The sequence below is a fragment of the Microtus oregoni genome, unplaced genomic scaffold, assembly GCF_018167655.1.
Source record: "Microtus oregoni isolate MIOR12 unplaced genomic scaffold, Mior012 000009F_ref0000495, whole genome shotgun sequence".
Lineage (NCBI taxonomy): Eukaryota > Metazoa > Chordata > Mammalia > Rodentia > Cricetidae > Microtus > Microtus oregoni.
In genome coordinates, this window is record NW_024543068.1 from 39,194,917 (window position 1) to 39,218,060 (window position 23,144).

Sequence of the window (23,144 nt, forward strand, 5' to 3'; positions counted from 1 at the left end):
CAGCACTTTGTTTTATGTCTTTCTGTATTGGGGAGAGGGGATAATAAGCCATTAACCACAAATAGGATGAGAAGCCTGTCTAAACCACAAATAGTGATTCCATCCTTGGCCAGTGTGTGGCTTAGGTGGGGCATGATGGTAGGTGGACAAGGAGACACAGGTGTGCTTCTCTCACCGGGTGGGAGGCTCTGGGAACGCCTGTCTACTCAAAAATGAACACACCAGTGACGAACCATTTCCTGAAGTACTGCCTGATGGGAGTGGGAGCTACTTACTTGATTCATGAGGACATAATTCAGATGGTTACAAAGGAAGTTTGTCATTTCGCTTATGTTTCTATCACATGCAATGAGGTATGTTGTAGGTGGCAATGCCCCTCCCCAAAACTCCATGAAGCCAGACAGAATGTGGGCACTGATTGGGAGGGGTTAGTTAACCCCACAATTGTAGACAAACTGTTGGATGCCAGCCACACACACGGATTAAATTCCATGTTGTTCAGCTGGACCTAAACACATTTTAAAGGACCTTTCCCAATAAGCAGGCTATCGTTTTAAGGAAAATAGAAAGATAACTCATACAAGATCAAGAATAGGTCATAGGATAAAAAAGTGATGGGGTTGACTTAGGTGGAATGGATGATTTATTGATTTTTTTTCTGAATCATGTCTTATAGGAGTAATGGGTTATTTTTGTTGTTGTTGAATTAAAAAAACACAACAGAAGCGGCTATTTGAGCAATAATAAAGGCCAGGAATCCACTGGAGAATTGAATTGATCAGTCAAATCAAAGTTGTAGTTCACTTTCCAGGGAAAGAGATTTTTTATCCCACGCCTGCCTATAGTTGTCTCCTCCTGAAATGTCCTTGGTACCCCTGTTTCTCCTGCCATTGTGGCTTCCACCATCATCTTTCTAGGCCTAGGGGATGTGTGCCCTGTGTACCTCCCCTGGGGCTGCTTCTCCATCTTCCTTTGGATGCCCCCACCTCTGCCATCTCTATATTTTCTTCATGCATTTAGTAGTCTTTTTGTTACTTATTCAGAGTTAGCCATCTCATGCTGTCTTCCCCACTTTGAACCCCTTATTTTGAACCCTCCTAGTAATACCACAAGGTGGTGTATGTGGTAAGGAGTCAGGAACGCTACACGAAGGGGAGCAGGGAAAATGCCCCAACGGAATTAAGTATTCATAGGAAAGTACCCTGGGAGAAACACCCAAGATTTCCTTTTCCTTCCCAAGCTGGGTATCATTACGTTTAACACAGTGCAAATACTTTGCCTGTGTGCTTGTATGTGCACTGCAAGCATGAGATGCCTGCCGAGGTCAGAAGAGGGCATTGGAGACCTGGAAACTAGAGTTACAGATGGTTGTGAGCCACCATGTGGGTGCTGGGAACCAAACCCAGGTCCTCCGCAAGAGTAGCAAGTGCTTTTAGCCACGGAATCGTCTCTCCAGTCCCAGCTCATATCATTTTTTAAAAGTCAAGTTCACCAAATAATTATGGAGTCATTTCATTAGAACACGGACTGGGGTACTGCCAGGATCACCCCGTCACTCTGCTATCACCAACAAAACCAGTCCAGAACTAGAGAAAAGTGAACCTCAGGCGCGCAGCTGGTTTGGATTTACCAATCACTGACCGCTGATTGACACCAGCGTGGTCAGTTCGATCCGCAGTGTGAGGGGAGTCGGCAAGCGATCGGATACAACAAACCCTGGATTCTGATGCAGTAAGTCTGGCATGGGCCTGAAGTCTTGTATGTCTACAAGCTCCTCACGCATGTCCACCCTGCTCCTGGACGGGGTGACAAGTGGACAGCCGCTAGGCAGCTTGGCAGGCCGACTTGCTGCTCCTGTTCCCTGTGTTGGCCTGACATGGGCTTGCGAAGCCGTATCAGCATGGCTCCCAAAAGAAAGATTCAAAATACTAAGTTGTTCCTGCCTAGAAATCTGGATTTCTCCTGCTGCCATGACAAGTCTCTGCAGCTAACAGACAGGCTGCGGTGGAGGCTGGCATGGCTCCCGGAAGAAGGGCAGCCCCTGCAGCAGCTATTCAATGGGTTTCCTTCCATGGGAATTTTCAAATGTGTAAGAGAGAAGAGGAAAAGATTCTTCTGCTTTGGGAAAAAGTCCAGGCAAAGGCCAGGTTGTAGCAAAATCCCTAAAGATGCCAGCCCAGGAGAAGCGCTGAGGTGCAAAAACTGCAGAAAGCCCCTGGTGCTGTCTGTATGTGGCTTACCCATCAAACTAACTTTCCTTCCTTCCTTCCTTCCTTCCTTCCTTCCTTCCTTCCTTCCTTCTTTCCTCCTTCCCTCCCTGACTTGCAGCTTCCTTGCGTGTGAGCCATGGCTGCATATCCAAATCAACAATTAAATCCCCCCTTTGTTTGTGTGGCAGATGACAAATGCATGGAGGACATCTTGTGTTGCCTAGGCAAGCAGGGCACTTACTTTGATTGATGCTCAGTTGTAGAAAAAAATGAGCTGGGAAGGAATTACAATGGAGGGCCTGCAGACTGGAAGGGGATATACTAATTAGTCCTGCATTAAGCAGTCTGCTTGCATTTGGCGATGGGATGCCTTCAGGAGGGAAGTGGAGGGGTTATTGATGCAGAGCAGCATGGAATGCATTATGCCAGGTAGCTGTATGTTCATTTTGCTAAAAAATGTATCAAGAAGCAAACACTTTGGCTACCGTGTATTTTTTTTTTAAACACTCACACTTAAGTATATTGGGTCAGCCAAGCTTTGTCTCCCTACTTGGTCCTGTAGGCCAAGGGGCAGCCCTTTTGTTTCTCTGAAAAGATTTCCAGAGTTTCTTTTTCATCCTCGATAAGGTACTAGGGGAGGCGAAGCTGCTACCTTATCTACAGTTCATGTTTCTCTTCTCTGAATCCTACTGCAGAGTCTTGAGTCTTGTTGGTGTGGAACAACAACATCACAGGTGGAGAAAGACATGCCCCCTTTCTGAGGCTGTAGAGGGTTGTTGATTCGACCCAGGACAAAGCCGATGGGGGGTAAATTGAGACAAACAGCCCAGACTGTAGGCAAAGGCTTTATTACATAGGAATAAAAACCACACAAATCCCATGCCTGCGTTGGGCTTAGAAGTCTCTGTTTTAGGTCGCAGGCAGAAGGAGTGTTTTGTGCTGAAACATTTCATAATTCAAGGGTGACCCAGATGCTCTAGGTGGCTGGAACTTGTGATCTAGGGGGCACAAATGGTCATCTCTAGGTCACTGTCTCCTGAGCAATAGGAGACTAGAGGGCAGCACAGAGAGAAAGGTCCCCAAATAATCACTGCCACGTGCAGTTTAAAATTCAAACCTTGAAATGCTGATTTAGTCCATTTGACCTGAAGAACCAATGAAACTGGGCTTAATGAAGAGAAGGCACAGAGGTCTTTTGTCACGGTGGGAAATAAACAGACTTGGGACTCCCTTGACTTCAGAGCCGCGGTCACTAGGTAAACTCCTGGTAATCCTGGCGCCTCAGCCTCTTGGCAGGGATTACAAATAGGAGCCACCAGACCCCGCTAACACTGTGCCTCTGTTTGTGGAGATCTGTCTAGCGCACACCAGGCACCTTGAACTTGCCCAGTGGGAAGCAGGTGGCCCCGTATTCTAGGCTCCTTTTCCGAGTCATCTTATCCTGGTGCAGCCGAGATTTCTCTTCACTGTTCTGAATCTAGCGACAAGTTCATTCATGGATTTATAGATACCGATGCTGAGGAAAGATGCCAACGATAAAGATAGGATTTCTAGTCCTCAAAGACAGCAGAGCCCTCTTTTCCTTAAGCTTCAGTTATGACTCAGAGTATAAGATAGATATCAGAATATCTGAAGTATGATCAGATGTCGAAACCCGCCTTCCACAGACAGACCAGGAACTGTGCCAATAGCTCTAGGAGGAAAAGCTAAATAGTTAATGTGGTTTATTTTTTAACCATCTCTTTGTTTTAGAATTCTATCTTATTCTTGAACTGATTCTATGTCACTGTGACCTTCTCCTGCCAGGAAGGCACAGTTGAGGCCTCCTTCAGTAATAGCCTAGGGCTTTGGACAAGCAAGAGGCTGTGCTAGCTCCTTGCCTTTTCCTCCAGTGTTTACACAACCCAGGCTTATTACATGCTCTGTCATTTTGTTACTGGGCCGGCTTTGGTCTGAGGATTAGGTAAACATCAGACATTCCATCACACAATTTTAAACTCAATCTTACTTTATAATGATGTTAATGTTTATTGTACCAAGCGAGATGCATTTGTATATTCCAGGATCTTATTTCAGTCACAGAATGCAAAACCTGACATTGGAATCAGCTTGGTGTGTGTGTGTGTGTGATTGAAGATTTTAAGCGCTACAAGAACATTGGAATTTCAATCTGATTAGGATCAAAATTCTGCAGGATCAAAACACTCCTTTTCCTCCCCCTACAGTTTGACTAATTGTGCGCTACTTGACATTGTGGGGTTACTCCACAGCATGGCAGCTAAGTATGTGAAGTGTATTTTACTGTGCAGATTTATCGGCGCCTTCTATTTGTTTTTCATGTATTTAAGGTTATTAGAAGAACTCAAGATGAGACTTCGTGTGTGCGCGTTAAAAGTATGAACTCAATCATTGTTAGGAGGCTAAATCATAAAGCAATAGCCAGTAAGTCAATATCAAGTGATGAAAAAAAAATCACAGATTTTGAGAGCATACCTTCTCTGTTTATTAGATCGCAAGATAGCAGAGAAATTAGAGCTGCATAATGGTGGATGGCGGAGCAGTTTATTTCCCAGCACGTTTAAATGGCTCTGGCTACTGAAACAAGACAAGAGTGGATGGGAAAGGATGCCCGGAAGCGTATTTGCTGGTGACTTTTGGGAAGGCATGAGCTGCATGGCCTTGCATTCCCCAGGAACTGTCTTCCTTCAAGCTGTGTATCAATTCTGAGAGAAACAACATGGCGTTGTCAAAATAAAGCCCACGGATGACAAAGTTCTTTTCAAATTAGCAGCAGGTTTTAGAATTTAGACCTTAATTAAGGCTCTCAAATGAGAAAGAACCCCCTGCTTCAGCCCTCCCCCAAAATGGGGGGGGTGTCATTGTCGTAAAAACAGTATCTTCATTTTTTAAAAAGTCTGTACGCCTGGCCTGTGGTGTTCCAGAAATACACCCGCTGGTCTCTTCAGAGACCTGTAGTTTCTAAATTTTTTCCTGAATCCCCAGCAACACAGAACCTGATGTTTCTGTTCAGGAATAGAGCATCATTTTCTCCCCCCCCCCCCCCCCAATTAATTGAAGAGCCATCTGCTTCTGTGATACATAACACCCATTTGTTCTTAGCCACAAGTGTGTTTCCTGACTCCCTGGTGAGCAATATCAAGGCACGTGCCTAGCATCGGGAGAAGACTGGGCTAGAGAGCAGCCATGGTCAGGCTATGGGCCCAGAGGCCCAGGATCTGACACTGACTTCGGTCTTATGCCAGTTTTGCTAATGTAGAGTTCAAAACATAGTACCATGGTGTTGACCATGTAGAGACTTGCTTGGGCTAGCTGAGTCTCTGTCAGGCTCTGAACCGCTGAGCTGAAAGTGAAGAACTGATTGCAAAAGGCTGGATATCTGGGGAGTAGCTCTCCTCAGCTGTGACAGGAAGGGGCAAAGACTCCCATGCTGGTCTTGGTGACAAAAAGCCTCCATCTTGAACTGGACTACGTCATGGGTAGTATGTTGCATATACTGAAAATTGGGCTTCTGAACTGTGTAGAACCTTCCAGAAATGTAGCTGACAGAGCTGGTCTTTCAGGAAGTCTGTAGAACAGTCGTATTCTTGGAGGAGGGAACTTCCACTAGTTCCCAGCTTCCTGAATCTCTTCTGCAGAAACAGGCTGGCGTACTCTGAGAGAAACCCTCATGCCGAGTCCGTATGTGAGCTGTTGCTTAGACTCCACCAGAGTGTAGCTGCTCTTGACTCTCTCATTACAGACGGTCCCTGTGAGTTCAGTCTGAGGTGAGGAGCCCAGAGCAAGACTCAAAGAGCAAGCACCAGTTTCTTACTCCCAGGAGTGGAAATCAGAAGTCAAGGCTCCTCCGTGTGAGCCTCTTTCGTGAAAGACACTGCTCTTGACAGGTGCTGTGGTCTTGCGTTCTGTCCCTGCCCTGCCGGACTCTGCCCTTACCCAGTTTTCGCAGCTTAGGCAAGTAGGAATTTTTACGAGGCTCTGGCCTATTTGAACTTGTCTTCGACTGTGTCTGGTTTGAAACCGAAACCACAAATTTCAAAGTGGAAATTGCTGTCTAGAAAATGAAGGGGTCAAGGAGGCGTTTAAGACGGAGGTTCTCTCTCTACTTCCTGAGAGACAGCACGGAGACCACACAATTCTAGAGGAATGCCAAGAGATGGCAGAATTCCCTGTGCCCAAGGCCCAGCTTTCAATATAAGACCAATGCCACTTACTTTCTCCCATGGGGTGACAGTCATTTCAGATATAGACAGGAGACATGAAGGGGCAGGTCAGCACCGAGCCCCACAATGTCAGAGAGACAGACAGACAGATGACATGTACCTAGGCTACATCCCCTCAGAGGGGTACTTACAGTCCAGGTGACTGTGCCTGATGCCTTCTACATCCTCAGCATGGATGAAGTGGTAACATCGTTTCCCTACGATGTCTACAGGGGTCAGGTCCATGTAATCACTGATCCTGTGAAAAGAACAACCCAGATTGGAACCCAGAAAGCTGGAAGCTAGAGAGACTGTCAAATAGTGCACGAGGCTGAGCTAGCCACATTTTCATCACGCCAAGTACCTCTGAGGATGAGGCACTCGGAGCAAATGCTCTCAGCAGAGAAGATTATCTCGGTGGCAGATAACAACATTTTTCAAAATTTGGATATGTGCTAGATCAAGCAATTGCATTTAAGTAATTAGGTAGGTTTTTCCTTGGCATCAGAATGCACATTCAGACAACGTAATTCCATGAAATTATTGAGGAACTGTAACAATGCCGGATCCTCATTACAAGCCAAGATAATTCAAGGTTACATAATAAAATAAAAACATGTTATGTTTATACCGAATGATTAGAGACACCTTTCATTTAAGCAGATTGGTCTACTGTTGGGTATTTCCATGAAAAAGGGATTCAACTGCTTCTTGGCACAAAGTCCAAATTGGCATTTCAAGGGATATAATTTAAATGCCGAGACATACAGATGCCTGGGGGTATTATCTTTTTTAGTCTCAGTCATTTGGGAGCTCGGCTTTCACTCCTGGCTCTTTTAACTGGTGCTTTGTGGTAGATGCTACACAGAAACTTTTAAACCATTCCAGCAGCTTCTTCTGGGCCTGCACTTGACAGTGTGTGTGTGTGTGTGTGTGTGTGTGTGTGTGTGTGTGTGTGAGTGCCTGCCCGCTGTCCTCAGGCAGGGCAAAGGAAAACAGAACCCACACTAGAAAGCATGTAGGGGGCGCTGCCTTTTTTATATAGGCATGTATAAAATGCCTATTACCTGCTGTATCATTCATTTTGGTTGGTAAAAAATTTTGTTTAACTTAATTTTTATAGTCCTTTTAAAATTACTTATGACATGGAATCTATTCACATGTAGAGCAAATATTTAGAAATATCACCTTTAAGAGACACGAGATTAGTCCTGGGAAACTATGCCTGACCCATAGGATAGGGAACTAAGAAGGAACAAAAATGCCACGCAGTTAGCTGAACATGGTGGCACATGCCTGTAAACCTTCCAGCAGAGGCAGGAGGATCTTTGTGAGTTTGGATCTAGCCTGGTCTACACAGTGAGTCCCAGTACAGCCTAAATAGTTGGCTAAATAGTGAGACCTTTCTTGAAAACAAACAAACAAAAAACAAAATAAAAATAAATAAGTAAGTAAGTAAGTAAATAAATAAATGCTTTGGGGTGTCATTAAAATGTACTACTCCATGTAGTGAATAGATTTCTCAATGTCCAGTGATTGAAATGACCTTTCTGACCAAACTAGACTTCGTAGGAAGAGAAGATTCCTTGGGGGATGAAAAGATGATTGGTTGCTTTGTTTGTGAGCTTGCTTCCCAAGGACAGTTAACATGCCTTTCTTCTTGGTGTCTGTGACATTTGCCAGCTTCTGAAAGCATTAGATGTTAGCTTTGTCCTGGGCCATCCTAAGGACACAAGAATCGCCAAGGAGCAAGCTTAGCTTCTAGTTTACAATTTCCTAATTAAATAATAAACGCTTGGAAAAAGCCAGGCCATTGTTTGGTTAACTCTTGATTTGGATGAACACCTTCCAAAAATCAGGATCAAGTCCTAAAGATGGACTAGAGTCTGTTGCAGTGAATGCTGTCAGTTCGGGAGTGGAGGAGTTCTTAGTAAACACCCGGGAGTGACAGGCCAGGAGCTCTGCAGGCTGGAAGCAGAACTATCCTTCCACTGTCCTTGTTCCCTCACCTGTAAATAACTTCAGGACTTGGTGGGGAGAGTCATGAATGAATGGGATTAGCAAGGCCCAGAGTTTGGCAGCTTTTCTGTAAGGCAAATATGCAATTTCCCCTCAATAAAGGACTTTTTCAGAATTGCTGTCATCTTCATTTGGGGAAGAATTATGCATTGTTTTGGTTAATGGAGTTTTTTTTTTTCTTTTTTAAGGAAAAAGCTAAGAGCAGGTCACAGAAAATAATCGCAATTGCTAGACTGGAATATTGAAAGCTTGTTAGAAAATTAGTCACTTGATCACAGCAATGAAAACTAGTGACATTCTGGGATAGGACAGCTGTTGGAAATTTGGCAGGTGAGAGGAGGCAGGTTTCTGGAGGGTTCTGAGGTGTGTCCATCTTCTGGCAACCCGTCTCCCTTTCTTTGGTCTCTTCCACTCTCTCACATCTTAACTTAGAGACTAACGGCTTTGTAAAAACTCCACTGGGTGTATATATGGAGTTCCCCTCAGATGTTATTCGGAATGGGTCCTTACCATTCACTCTGCCACTGAAGGAAAACAGGACAATGGGAGCCCTCACGGCATGTGGTTAAGTCAGGGGCTTGTGAATCCTTCCTCTCCAAAAACAAGCTGGCCAGGCTGACAGGAGCAATGATGGTACTTACCTCGGAGAGCCAGGCAGAAACGGGCCTGCAGGGTGACTAGCAGATGCGTGGGCCAGCAGGCACAGACAGATATTCATTAAAATCAGTGGCCACTGTTAGCAGATGCCCACTCCTGCTAATCCTTCCGTCTGGCTAACTTGTCTTTCCTGACACCCTATGTCCCCTCTAGAACACCCGCGGCACACCCAAGTGGACAATCACAGTGAAGATTTTGTGAGTGCCAGCAGACCTGGAGCATGGTTAGAATTACTTATTGCAAAAACAGTGACAGAATCGCGACACTGTCTGCACCATTGAGCCTCAGAGCTCAGGGAAATTCTTTCCTATGGCTGGAAATAGACCATTCCTGAAGTGATCTCAGCTTGTGGCTTTAGTAGCCCTTCCCAGTGGACTGGGTAGATGCAGGTGCTTCTGACCTTCCTCTTAGCTAGTGTCTGGGGAGGTCAATTACCCAAGCCACTTGACCATTCTGCTCTCCTGTTTCCCCTCTGAAGGCATTCCCAGGGCTCAGGGGACGTACACTGCTCCAAATCCGACAACGGTCTATGGCCCCTCAGCTCCTTTGGTCTCCAGGCAGAACCAGGGGACGGCAGTTTTGCCATGCTGCTTTCCCAAGACTGATGCACAGGTAGCCCCCACATCCTCCCCTCTCTCTGCTTCCCGATTCTCTCCTCACGTTTGTCAGATGGGCTGGTGACTTCTAGGTGAAAGGGCAGTAAAGTGCACCTTCTCCCATCACTGTCCCCTGCTTTGTGCTTAATGGAAAAAGTGAACTTTCAAACCAAAGGCTAAAAAGTCCTTTTTGAAGAAGCTCAGTCTTGGGGAAGAACTGCCAACTCATTTCTAGGATGAATCATCTTTTTTTTTTTAATTGATAAAAGAGAAATCGTCGCATGACAAAGTTTTATTTAATACTGTTGCCAATTCCTTTTCCGGCAGATTTCCTCTGGGGGGGGGGGGCTTGGATTCTCATCTGTCCTATGCTGTGTCTGGGAGGATACTGCCCATCAGATGCAGGGCCCTTGAATTAGTGGGAGGCAAGTCACCCAGAGGCATAGGAGATGCCTTTTACTGCATCATTCTGCCAATAGCATCTCAGCCCTGCTCTCAACTTAGGTCCTCAGCCAAAACGGGGCCTTCTTTCTAGCGGATGGATGCCTGGGTATCCCAATTCATTCAATTGTTGTCCCAAATGGAAGTCAGGGAAGCAATGCAAATTTTAAATAAAAAGCATGTTTGGTGTCAGTCCAAGCAGCCATTAAAAACAAGACCAGGGTTTAATGTGCCTCCCTGGGAAAGTAAAAAATCTTCCAGGCAGCCAAAAGCAAACCTTCACCAATGGGAAGTGTGCAGTGGGATGAATTGAAACCATTCATTTCAGATGAAAAAGAAACCAAAGTACCTATTTTCACAGTAAATGATATTGAGGTCCATGTTTACTCGAGTGACGAACATATGGCAGTCAATCCTGACTTCATTGATTGTAGGGGGAGGCAAGGCGTGAGCCACCACCACGAGACCCATGATTTGGCTGGGGACTGTCCTCCCATGGGACAACGACACTCTGAGGCGAAGCCGGCCTGTTATGTGAATCACCTGGAAAAAAAATGAAGTACAGGACACCAGTCAGACGTACATCCCAGAAGTACAGCTTCTTTCTCCCAAAGAAGGAAAAGTCTCATCAGAAAAACCAATGCGAGGTTGTACCTTCTATAGCATAGCGGCTGTCAGCGTGGCCTCGATATGCTCATGGTCAAGCATAAATACATACTACTTGCCTTTTCCAGATAGCATCGTTAGAGTGCTGTGCTGTTATTTTAAGGACCCCTCCCCCAACATATTTATAGGAAATTCATCTTCACATCATAGGCCTAAAATGCTGAGCACTGAGCTAGCTGCAGAAGGAAATGTTTGAATTATTAGCCCTTGTTAGTAAAAGATGTCCTTCTCTCTCTGATTTCGGGGTGAGAGAGATTGCATGCCCATCTGCTTTTTGGAATTCGTGACTCACGGATTTCCTTCATTCAGAAAATTCAGTGAGTTTTACAAGAGTCAGACTGAGGACAAAGGTATAAATGGATTCTTTTGGTGACAGACATCTCTCAATGGGCAATACCAGGTGACCAGGAGTTTTGCGACTGGGTGGGTGTTGGGGGAGGCTGGCCCGTGATGTATTCTGTGAGTTCATATTTAGCAGAGTCAGGAAGATGCACACGGTATTTGTGGCATCTCGGATATACCTGCCTAGGAACTCCCGGAGGAGTATTGGTGGAATTGTTTGGTTTATTAGCTGAAGTGTACACACCACCCAGAATGGGCAGAGGAGACCCACAGGGGCAGCTTTAGGAATGATGCATTAGACAAAGCCACAAATGGGTGAAGACCATGAAGGGTTTCTATGCTGTACTCTGAGAAGGTAGATAGAAATGGGGTGTGTGTGTTGTGGCTTGGGGACGCACGAGCACATGCGCGTGTCAACTCTTGCAGCATTCTGAGGCCCCTGTTGTGAGTGGGATCATCCAAAACAAGGTCAAACAAGAGACTCCCGGGCTTCGCTCCACAAGGAGCGCTGTTTAGTGGCTGAGTTTCCACGTCTGCTTTGCTCTCCAAATCATTTCATCACAGAGTGCTACACCACTCCTCAAGATTCCACGTTTGCTCCCTCACTGTGAGGAAGCAAAGTGGGGTGTAGATTCCCCTCTCCTTGCTTTGCCTTGCCCCTCCAGAACAATACACGACCATCTGGAGTCTGTTCTCCTTCCCAGGGGCTCAGCCAGCAATTTCTTTTCCATTTTTTTTTTTTTTTTTTTTGCTTCTCTTAAGTTATTCTGTTTTCCAAAAGCAATGCACACTCCTGTCAGTCAGGAAGCGGGATCAAAGCTTCCGGGGCTGCCCTTCAGAGTCCTGGCTGTTGTAAATAATGCCTCTCTCTGTCACCCTTCACATGAGCGCCCAGAAACCAGGAGCGGGAGACACCAGCCAGGAGGATTATTTAGGTTATTTCAGCAGCGGCTTTTCGACCACCCACATTTGAAGTTGAGTAAATTCATACTTAATGCACCTTTGCTTTAAGCTTTGGTCAGATGAGCCACTTTATGAATATTTGAAACCGTTCCTGGAGGCAAGGGTGCTAAAATACCATCAGAGACACACATTTTTTATTTTATTTATTTATTTTTTTGCAAGACCTCATTAACTAATAAAGAAATAGCTAAAAGAAACAGGATTAACTTCACAGGAGGGGTGTTGCAGCCCCGTCCTCCTCCCAGCTCGGTTTACATAGATGCTCATTTATCATGATCTGTCTTGTTTTATCAGGAAAACTCAGCCTCACAGAAACGGAGATCTATAAATGCCCAGAAAAACACACCCAGAGATGATATGCCAAATAATCCCCGCTTGATATTCTATTCCAAAGTAATTTCAGGGCATCAGGGCTGGAGCACATTTAGGGAAGGCAGATGAGGAGGTGCTCATGCATTGCCTTTGCCTGTCCCTGAGCTCCAAGCTTGACTGTGGTCATTGCCCTATTGCCCTATTGGAGGACAGACAAGGCAGGGTCCAGCTGGGTCTAGACTAGCAGTTACCTGATTCTCCTACCCGAGGCAAGTCACTCAGCCTCTCTGTGTCTCCTCCTCGCCCCCCCCCCCCCCCCCCCCCCCCGGGAAATGGAACTAACAGTGACTATTCCACAGTGGAATTCTGAAAATACAGGAGGGAGTCGGCATAGATGCTGTATAATTGGTAAAGGAGTCTCTGATGTTTAACATCAAGCAATAAGGACCAAATAGCTATTTAGTGCTGGCCAAATACCTTAGTTTTAGATAGATTATAACATTTCACATCTGGATAAAAATATGACTTTTCCTGTTCTTTGGTGAAAGTCTGGGAAATCCATTACCTGCCCAGTCACTCGGCTTAGAAACAGTGAGTTGCCTGGAGCCTAGGATTCTGGGTCTCGTGCGAGTGGTCACTTGAGCACCATTGTGTCCGATTGTTTTTTTTTTTTTAATGTCAATACGCTTACTGAATGAAACATTAGACTTATATGCCAGATGGCAGCTTGCTGCTTCCTAAGTAAAGTCGACGATGAATCTTCATGACCATTTTCCTTAGAACCCGAAGCTCATATTGCCGAGAAGTTCTGGGATGCTGCACAAATTATGCAGGAAGGAGAGAAGAGAGAGGGGGCAGGATTGAAAGGAATTTTTTTGGGTCCCATGATTAAATTTTAGGGTTAAGCTAGTATGTCTTCCCAAACCTATTTCATAATGCTTTTTACCTCATGTGACTGGTTATGCTCAGATTCAGAATGAGTCTGATAGCATTCATATAAACATGGAGAGAGCTATTTTTTTTTTTTAATTTCATTACTGCCTTTAGGTTTAAGAGGTAAAAGAACAAGAATTGTCGAGAGGGTCTGGGTTCAAATCCTAGCTCTGATATTTAATGATGTCAAGAGAACTGAAACAACTCAGTCACTAAATAAAATATTAAAAAGACTGCCATAAAGATAAGAAATGCATGTGTCCCTCAGTATCTGAGGCATTGTCTCTAGGACTCCCTGGACTCCCTAAAATACTGAAGTCTGTATATAATTCAGAACTCCCCCTCTTTTGAAGTTGGGTCCAGCTGACCTCAAACTCATTATCCTCCTGCCTCAGTCTCATGAATGCTAGAGTTATGGGCAAGCATCCATGCTTGGCCCTTTTTCAAGTTCTTTATATAATAAAGTATTTGCAGAGATCCTGTGAATATCCTCCTGTATATGCTAAGTTAGACCTAGATGACTTTTACTATATAGTATAAAATGACAAGGAAAACATCTGTACATATTCAGTGCAGATGTGATGACTTCACCCCACAGATTTTCCCCTCTCTCATTGGTTGAAAACTTGGGTGTGGGATCTACGGATGGAGTAGGCCAGCTGTCCTTGGCAAAGACCTCGATCTCCTATTTATTTTATTTATTTATTTATTTATTCATTTGTTCATTCATTCAGTGAGGTTGAAGAAAGGTGTGTGTGATCTTGCCGGGCGCCAGAGAACAGACAACAGGGATTCAAAGATCAGACGGAGCAAGTCAAAATATAAGTAATTCCTTCAGTATGTTCATTAGGGAGAGATGATGCAGTGGCTGATGGGGACAGTGGCCCCCAATCCTGGTTATATGACACCCTCACCTGTAGATTCCTGGTCTCTCTCCCTCGGGTTCTGATTGGTAGGGCCTTATAGTAGGAGCTGCGGGCTGCGTTCCTGCCACCCAGCTTCTGGCCACCTGGCTAGCATATGCCCCTAAATAACAACACACAAACTGTATTCATTTAAACACTGCCTGGCCCATTAGCTCTTCTGGCTAATTCTCATATTTTGCTTTAACCCATATCTAGTAATCTGAGTAGCACCATGAGGTTTGGCTTACCGGGAAAATTCTAGCCTACTTCCATCTTTGGCTAGAGCTTCATTGCGTCTGCCTTGGAGAGGAGTGGCATGGCAATTGCCTCACTTCCTCCCAGCATTCTGTTCTGTTTACTACGCCTACCTAATTTTCTGTTCTATCAAGGGCCAAGGCAGTTTCTTTATTAACCAATGAAACCAACTTAAAACAGACTCCCACATCAGGGCCTGGCTGAGATGCCAGCATTTGTGAGATGCTTCAGAGAGGATGCTAACAACTATGGAACATCTGGCAGATGCTCTGGTTTTACACCAGTGGTCCTTTACCTCCATACACACTGGGATCACGAGAACGGCCCTGAAAGTCTCCGTAGCTGTGCCCAAACCCAAATAAACAAGGATCTCAGGGAGTGGGCACTGGCATCAATGTTTGCACATAGGTCTTCCAGGCCACTGAGGCGAGAGAGTGGGAATGTATATTAATTTATGTCTGGTCTAACAAGTTCGTTCATAAGAAAAAGATGGAAATTTCTTTGTGATTGTAATGGCAGGATGAAAACTTTTGACTAAAAGTATAGGAAGACTTTATTATATTGTTGACATAGGTAAAATCATGGAACAGTGAGATAAAGAGACCAACAACAAAACATAGAAAGAAGGGGCCTGTGGGGAGAACCCAGGGCTCCAGGGACATTTCAGTTGGCATGGCAACTACAGAGACAGAGATGGACCCTAAATTTCAGTAGAAGTTGGGCAAACATCACACCACACTTAGGTGTCAGGGGTGGGGTGGGGGAGGTGGAGGTGGGTAAGAGCATGTGTGCATGCAGGCACATATTTGGATATGTGTATGTTATGTTTGGAGACCAGAGGTCAATGTTGAGTATCTTCCTTCACGGAACTTGGAACTCAACCATCCAGTGAGGGTAGCTGGCCAGTAACTCCAGGGATCCTCCTGTCTCTACATGCTGGGAGCTGGGGTTACACACCTGTGCTGTATTGCTCTGCACCCAGGTTCAGAATCCCCTGCTTGTGTAGCAGGCTCTCGCTGGCTGAGCTGTTTCCTGTGTACCACAGCTAACTTCTGAGCCTGTGTCACAGCACAGTGATGACGATGGCAACGGGGAAGGCAGGAGCATTTGACCGATGTGAGGACATACACTATATCCCTGGGATCAGTCTGTGTTGAACATCCAGAGCAGATGGAGAAGGTGTCCAAGAGATGGACAGTAAGAGATGGGTATCTAAATGGTCATAACCATTGAAGGTATTGATTGTTCTGGAAGGTTCTTTCCCCTTGGAGATTACAGCTAAAAACTAAGAAACTCAATGACATTATCAATGGAGAAAACACAGATAGGAGGAAAATGCCAAAGGCAATTTTTTTTGGTCCCTTTGAGTACCTGAAGCCTAAGGCAATGTATGTTTTTGGCTTTGTTTCCCCCCTAAGCAGAGGCTTCCTTGCTCTGTAACAGTTGGAGCCATCCTCTCTTCATCTATGGTCAGGAGATGAGAAACTGAGAGAGCAGGAGAATGTGGGGGTGGGAGGAAGCAAGAGCATTCATCTAACTTTTATGATACAGTATGGTTATCCTATCCATTTTATAATGAGTTATGATTCTTATGTGGTGTATAAATTCAGCTTTCGCATGGGAATAACACAGCACACAATGGTTTGGGGCTATTGAGGTTTCAGGCATCTACTGGAGAGTTTTTGTTTGTGTGTTTGTTTTTGTGTTAGGAATCAGATTGGACCCAGAGCCTGTGCAGATGGACGGAGTCTACCACTGAGCCATGGGGAGTCTTGGACTATACCTCTTGTGGATAAGAGGAAAATGTTGTACTTTTGTTTAAAGAGGGGGGGAGGGCAGAAAGATGGCTCAGCAGTAGAGAGCACTCACTGCTCTTCCAGAGGACCTGGATTCAATTCCCAGCAACTGCATGGTGGCTCCCAACCACCTGTAACTCCTATTCCAAGGGAACCAGCACCTTCTTCTAGCCTGTGTGCACATGGTGCACAGACATACATGCAGGTAGATACCCATAACATAAAAAAATGTTTCTGAAAGCTCCTAGTTGCCCTTTAGTGACATCCTAAAATAAATACAGACTTGTCAAAGAATCTCCAGTTCTAGATGCAATATTCTAAGCAATGGCTCTAGCCTCCTTGGAATGTTAAGGATGGCAATGATTACGAATGCAGACATACTACTTCCAAGTCCAAGATTATGTCAAGTATAAGAAAAACAACATGATTTCTTTGCAATGAAAGAGATATTGTCGGGTAGAATTATCAAAATTGGAAGCAGGCCTTTGATTTCAGTCCTGGTTCTGATAACTGTGGCAAGCCATCCATCTTGGCTAGGGTACTATTTCTTCAGAGAGAAAATGGTGGAAAAGAAGTATACTTGGATGGTCTCTAGAGAATTCTATAATCAAACACCCAATGCAGGGTACGTGGCTTGCCGCTCCGTCAGTCCTACCCCCACTATTGTCCCCACTAATGCCTGGTGGGACGTTCAGAGCACAGTTGGGAACTGGTAATGTACCATGAAAATTCGATCCTCACAATCCTCTCAGCATTCTCATCATCAGGAGATGCCCAGAAAGGCAGAAGTCCTCAAGGTTCCTCAACTCCTTACATAGTACCGTCTGGAGGCTGATGCTGTCCTCATAATAAAACCAGGCAAAGCTGCATTCCTTGTTTGTTCCAAAGTGAAAAGAAAGTCAGGGTTTCACTTGTGCTTTTCTCTGATGAGTGGCGTGTGAGATGCTGTGTGTGTGTCTGCAGAGCATAGGAGAGTGTAAGTGGTAACCAGCCATACCACCTGGACGCATGGCTATTGCTTTTCCTCACCTGCTCCGTTCGCTTGCCTGCTAGTGGGACACACTGAGATGTGTTTCTCGGTATTGGCTCATTATAAACAAACCCATGAGAAGACTTGATAAGACCTTACCTACGGATACTCAAAAGACCACATCTGGAAGCTGAGCTCCAAATGAAGTTTTGGTTAAAATCTTAGGAAACACTGGCATTATCAAAAGGAAGTGCTGACATTACTTGCCACATGATTTAAAGGATAGTATATATCGAGGGTAGGTAGGGGACAGACAGGGCTATAAGCACAAAAGCTACAGATCTCTGAGTTCAGAACATCTTCAGAGATATTTTACTTGTCCTTTAGGGGTGCCTAAATTTATCATAAAAATTAATCTTCCTTCCGGCATTCTGTTCTCTTTTCTTTTTCCCTCGTAGAAAAGTCTTGTTTAGAATATAGATGACATCAAACCAGTAGCTTAAGAGGAAGAGTCAGCTGGTTATTTAAATGGTGAAGGCTTTGAGGTGGTCCAAAACTTGGGAAAGATAAGGGCTTAGCTCGGTCTTTAGAACCAAAATAACCAGCCTATAGCACAACCACTTAATTTAGATAGGGACAATAATATTGACCTTGTAGATGCTATTTCATGCAAATTCTTCTAGAATCTTCTTTTGAGTATTTAGACTATTGATAGGTTGGAGACTACTTGAGCAGATTTTCTATATCTCTGGCTTCTACCACAAGATATCTGAAAATCAGCCAACCAGCCACCTTCCTTCTGATCCCTGGGTGAGACCAGGCCCCTTTATATCAAACAGCTTGGAGCAGAAAGTTCAGAACCTTTAGCCTTTCTGGGAGGCAGCAGATAGCATGCTATTTTTGTCAGCATTCAGGCATTACGCTGGTCTGCCCACAGGGTCCTCAACTGCAGCCACTAAGAGCACTACCTGTGCGCATGTGCTAGTTAGTACTCAGGCATTTATACTAGCCAACCTAAGGGTCCTGACAGAATATGTCATCAGCTGCTGCCACATAGACTCTTCCTGTGCTCATGCGCTACATGCTCTTGACAAAAGGCAGGCCCCTTCTGTGCTCTCTCCTGCATTCACCCCCAGAGGCCAGTCTCTGCATCCCTTCCCTTCCCCAATAAACTTCCCACGTGAGTTCTGTTGTATGGTGTTACTTTCCTTCCCGCCACTGCCAAACAACGATTTTTCTTTGTTTTTTGGCAAGATCTCAGATTTTAGTTGTAGAAACTGACTTTAGAAGTAAAGTTGTAGGTTGATGTAAGTTACTTCAAGTGGGGAAGGCTGAGTTCTCAAGGAGGTGGCAGGAATGTGTGGATATGATTCAGAGGAAATGCGCTATGCCAGGGAAGACAGACCGTGGGGAGGTCTGCCTGAGGAGAGGCGGCCCTGAAATGTCCCCAGGTCGGCATGGAAGGTGCCTGTCAATGTAGGGGATGGTGACAGCCTTTCCGGGAGTCCGTCCTAAAGAATCACCTTAATAACAGGGGTACTGATATTGGACAGAGTGCATAGGGAGAGTTTCAGATGGGCTTGCGTTGGTGGGGACAAGAGGAGCAAGTCTAGGCACTAGAGAGAGGTCTGAGCAGCTGTAAGAAAGAATTCTGACAGAGATAATTTTTTTGGGTGGAAGGGCTATCACTGTGTGGCGAGCATTAATTTTCAGGGACTCTACAACATCGCTTCAGATTTGGATGGAGGCAAGGAGGAAGCGTGACGTCACAGGGACGTAAGACGCTTTATTTGATCCCGTGCCAGCGAAGGGAAGCTGGAAGCAGATACAGCTGGAAGGTTCTAGGACATCTGAGATTGTGACAGGAGCGAAGGGAAGGAAGAGAGCCAGTGTTCACCGACATGCTCGGGTCCTGAAGGATGACCCACCAGGCAGAGATGTGGGTGAACACGGGATTGGTACTCTCACAGATGGAGGGAGTTCCTTCGACAGCTCAGCGCGCCCAAAGTGATGAAAAAGGCCAGGTGCCGACGGAAAGCACTTGAGCTGAGCCCTTTAATTAGAAACCATAAAATATCTGATGTTGATATAGGGGATTTTGTTCAAACAAACCAGCACAAACAACTTCTAGAATTGGTGGTTCTTAAAATCGGGTGTGCACAAGAGAAAGAAGGCCTACTGTAAGGAAGGCGGATTCCCAGGTCTGGCTCTCACGAGGACCTGGGCATTGGCCTTCGCTACTGCCTGGGATGGCGTGGGTTGGCAGGCCGGACCATCCACCCAGCTGCAGCTCCTCTCCACAGAGAGCTGGCTGAGCCTATGGATCCTAATAAAGGCCACCCAGGGGCACGTCATAGCCTGCTTTCCAAAGGAGAAAAGCATGTATTTACAATGAACTCTGTCCTGAAAAACAGCCAGACCTGGTGTCTTTTGGCTTGCAGACAATGGAGGATTGGCACCTGATAAGCAGGAGGCCTGAGCTACTATGGGCTAGGGCCATGCTTCCGGTGCCTGAGCTTTTCTCTGTGAAAAGGTCCGCCTTCTCAGTGGATACCCCACAGTGGGCTGCTCTGTTGTCTGGGAGCCTCCTGGGGGAGGCTGAGTTCTGCCAATCCCCTCCCCCTCACCAGCCTGCCCCTGGCTCAGCTCCTGATTAATTCAGGGGAATCCAGGGCGGTTAACCCTTAATTTGATGGCTCCAGTGGGGAGCTGAGGGTCCTAGTAATTCATCACCCTTGTTTTTATTTATTTATTTTTTAAATAGAAATATTTTCTGAGCAACAAGCAAAAATTCATTTTTAAAACCCATATTTAATATCCATTAGACAGCGCATTCTCTCCTTCCGTGACTGTATCCTCCCAACGTAACAGTTCCTACTCACTGCTCTCTTTTAACAAAGTTCAAATACATACCATGAAAAATAGAACTACAATAACAGCCAAGGGTCCCAAAAATGGGCCCAGACCTCATATCTGCTTCCTGTTCCCTCTGGAGAAAACAGTCTTTCTTCTACCAAAGATAAGATTTTTTTTTTTTTTATTGGGGTAGTTTAACTAAGAGGCTGAGATCTCCTTAACGAGATTATGTAAATGTATGCCAAGGATATAAACCACATTTTCTCCGAGAGTGGAACACTTCAAATATCATTTAATAAAACAGGGCCGTGGTAGAAACACCTCTATAAATTGTTGCGTGGCAAAGCGGGAAGGCTGAGCTGTACACATCTGATCAAATTTCACCTGATTCAGTTACTTTATTAAAGTCTCCTAGAGAAGGACAGAGGACCATTGTGCTGCAGGAGAGGGCAACTTTCTCATTCCCTGTCACTTGATGTGGAGGATGGGCACCACCCTTCCTGGCCCCCCAGAACCTCTTGTGGCTTAGCGCCACTGACAGGGCAGAGAGGCGGTTCTCAATATAACAGGCTGCAATTGTATCTCCTGACCATGTCAGGAAACAAAGATGATTCGGAACAAGTCTCCTGCCAGGCAAGGAATAAACACTGGCTTCCTACTTCCTCCTCTTGCTCCACTTCCCAGAAAGGAATGCTATGGTATGAGAGACACCGCCTCTGGAACCTGTAGGACCTTTTCTTATTAGGAAAGATCTACCATGGTCTATATTTGGCTAGAAACCAAGGCAAGGATGTGTTTCTCGCCTGTTGTGGATTTACGTCAATTTCCTGGGTTCGGCATCCAGTCAGGTTCTAAGGCTCCGATTTTTCTCTCAAGTTTGCTAGCAGAATTTTATATGGATGCTCTAAACAATACCAAATCTAACAAATGTTTAAAGTCAGCTGTGAGCCATGAACCAAGTACTCCTCTGGGCAAAGATGGCAGTCCCGGCCAAGAGGAAACACGAGGGTGGCTCCACAGAAGGGGGCACCCTGCTCCACTCCTCCTTCATCCTAAGAAACTACGGGATAATAATCACTGGGTTTTAACCAGAAAGGAAAACTTGGAGAAATGATTTGGATATAGAATGGAGCCAACACTTTTCTTCCTCAATTACAGGGGTGGCAGAATTAAGAGAGTTACCCACAGCTGAGAGCCACCCGGACCATCAGTGAAGGGCAGTCTCCTAGAGTAGTTTTTAACTCTCCTCTTAAAGTAAAAACAAATAATAATATATCACTAAAACTGCTCGATGATTAAAAGTGTTTAAAGCAAATGGGTAAGTTATATACATTTTAGAAAATTATTTAAAATTCCAGTATTTCATGAATGTACACAACACTCCTTCAAGGTCAAACCTAAGAGTGACTGCTTGTCCAGGACTTTCCCTACCAGTCAAAATGATACTGTCAGAGGGCGTTTTCCTCTCTTTTCCTAAACATGTACATTCGTGTGCATGTGTGTATGTGCACACACCTGTGTGCATCACTCCCATGTCTGCCTGCCTCCGTGTCTGCAGACATATAGAAACGAATTGATCAAACTTAGGACTTTTAACTTTCCGAAGAGCCATGCACTGACCCGGGTCATTATCCATTCAGCAGATGCAATCCCAGCACTCGCAGGCCTTCCGAGCGCGCCACCAGCTCATTTGCGGCATTTGCTTTATTCAGCCATGATTAGAGATAGTCATTTGCAGCCACGCATTTGGAAACTCCTTAACAAGCTTCTAGCAGTGTCTTTTCTGAAGCTGTTTAAACAGCTGAGGGTGTGGTGTCAGCAGCGACAGCACTTTCCTCGGGCCTGCTGCTTCCCGTTGCTATTTCCATGGCTTTATCAGGATTTCCATTTTAGAGAAAGGCTTAAAACAAGGCGCAGGGCGCAAAGATGCACAGCCCAGAGCCAAAAGGAGCTCTCATTTTGGGAAGATCAGTTCTAAGAATTAAAATAGAAACCGCCCTCTATAACCTGAAAGCTCCCATAGAAAGAGTCGTACCCCTTCCCCCTTTATTTTCAAGAATACTTTTTGGAGCAATTGGCACGAAGATGGCTGTAGTGCAGACAGCTGCAAGTGTGCTCCTGGCAATAACATCATACACACTAGCAAGACCTTCATATGCTCAAGGTGACAAATACAAACTGACACCAGGAACTCAAGTGTGGGGACAAACAGGGAAAAGGGGAAACATCTCAATTTAAATATAAACCTACATAGAGAGGGAGTGGGTCTTCCTCTTCGTGGCTTATCACACAGTGCAACCTTCCTCTGAGTGAATGTAGAGTATACAGAAGATTCTAGAATTATCAGTGGGGGTGGGGATGGCAGGATTTCCTCAGGAGTCCTTCTCATGTGCTACACCACAGCTATACTGCCAAAGAAAGCAGACATCACTGCAGCCAAGATCAGGATGGGGTCTATTTAAGAGACGAAAGTTTGAACTTGGAGAATTTGAGCCGTGGGACAGAACTTCTAGAGGGCACCATCAGAGGAATGGCTTCCCCCTTCCTGTGGCCTGGCTTTCTGCTCTTTAAAAAGTCAGTATGATTCCGTGTAACCCAAGAGCAGGGAAGAGGATCACGTTGGATCTTTCTCCTGTGCGGAAGGATGTGGGAAGAACTTTTAGACTTGTGCACACTGAAGATGTCGGGAGAGCGGTCAGCTTTCCCTGGGAATCATAGAGAACAGGAAAATGTGCCTTAAAAAAGTTCCTTTCTCAAGTCATGATCTGCTTTGCTATTTTATGGTAAAGATTCAAGGATTTGGAGATTTTTTCTGCATCTTTCTCCATCCACTTTTCAGATTTATCCCTGATTGTAACCAGCACGTTCTTTCTCCCTGAAACCGAAAATATGACTCCATTTTCACAGCCTTGCTAAGCGAGATTTCTCTGGCAAAGCCCTGGAGTTCAAACTTGCTGTCCTTTTTTTTTTCCCTTGGGGAATATTTGAAGTCCCCTTTAAAAA

General features: G+C 45.2%; 1 protein-coding gene across 7 annotated transcripts in view; it reads right to left on the minus strand.

Annotated features, from left to right (window-relative positions):
• Npas3 (neuronal PAS domain protein 3) overlaps positions 1-23,144 on the minus strand; it is an 812,903-nt gene that overhangs the window by 15,592 nt on the left and 774,167 nt on the right. For all 7 annotated transcript variants that reach the window (XM_041658773.1, XM_041658772.1, XM_041658771.1 and 4 more), the window contains 2 exons: positions 10,493-10,686; positions 6,583-6,689 (listed from right to left, as the gene is read on the minus strand). In XM_041658773.1, coding sequence (XP_041514707.1) covers positions 6,583-6,689; positions 10,493-10,686 — 301 coding nt within the window. The remainder of the gene's footprint in view (positions 1-6,582; positions 6,690-10,492; positions 10,687-23,144) is intronic.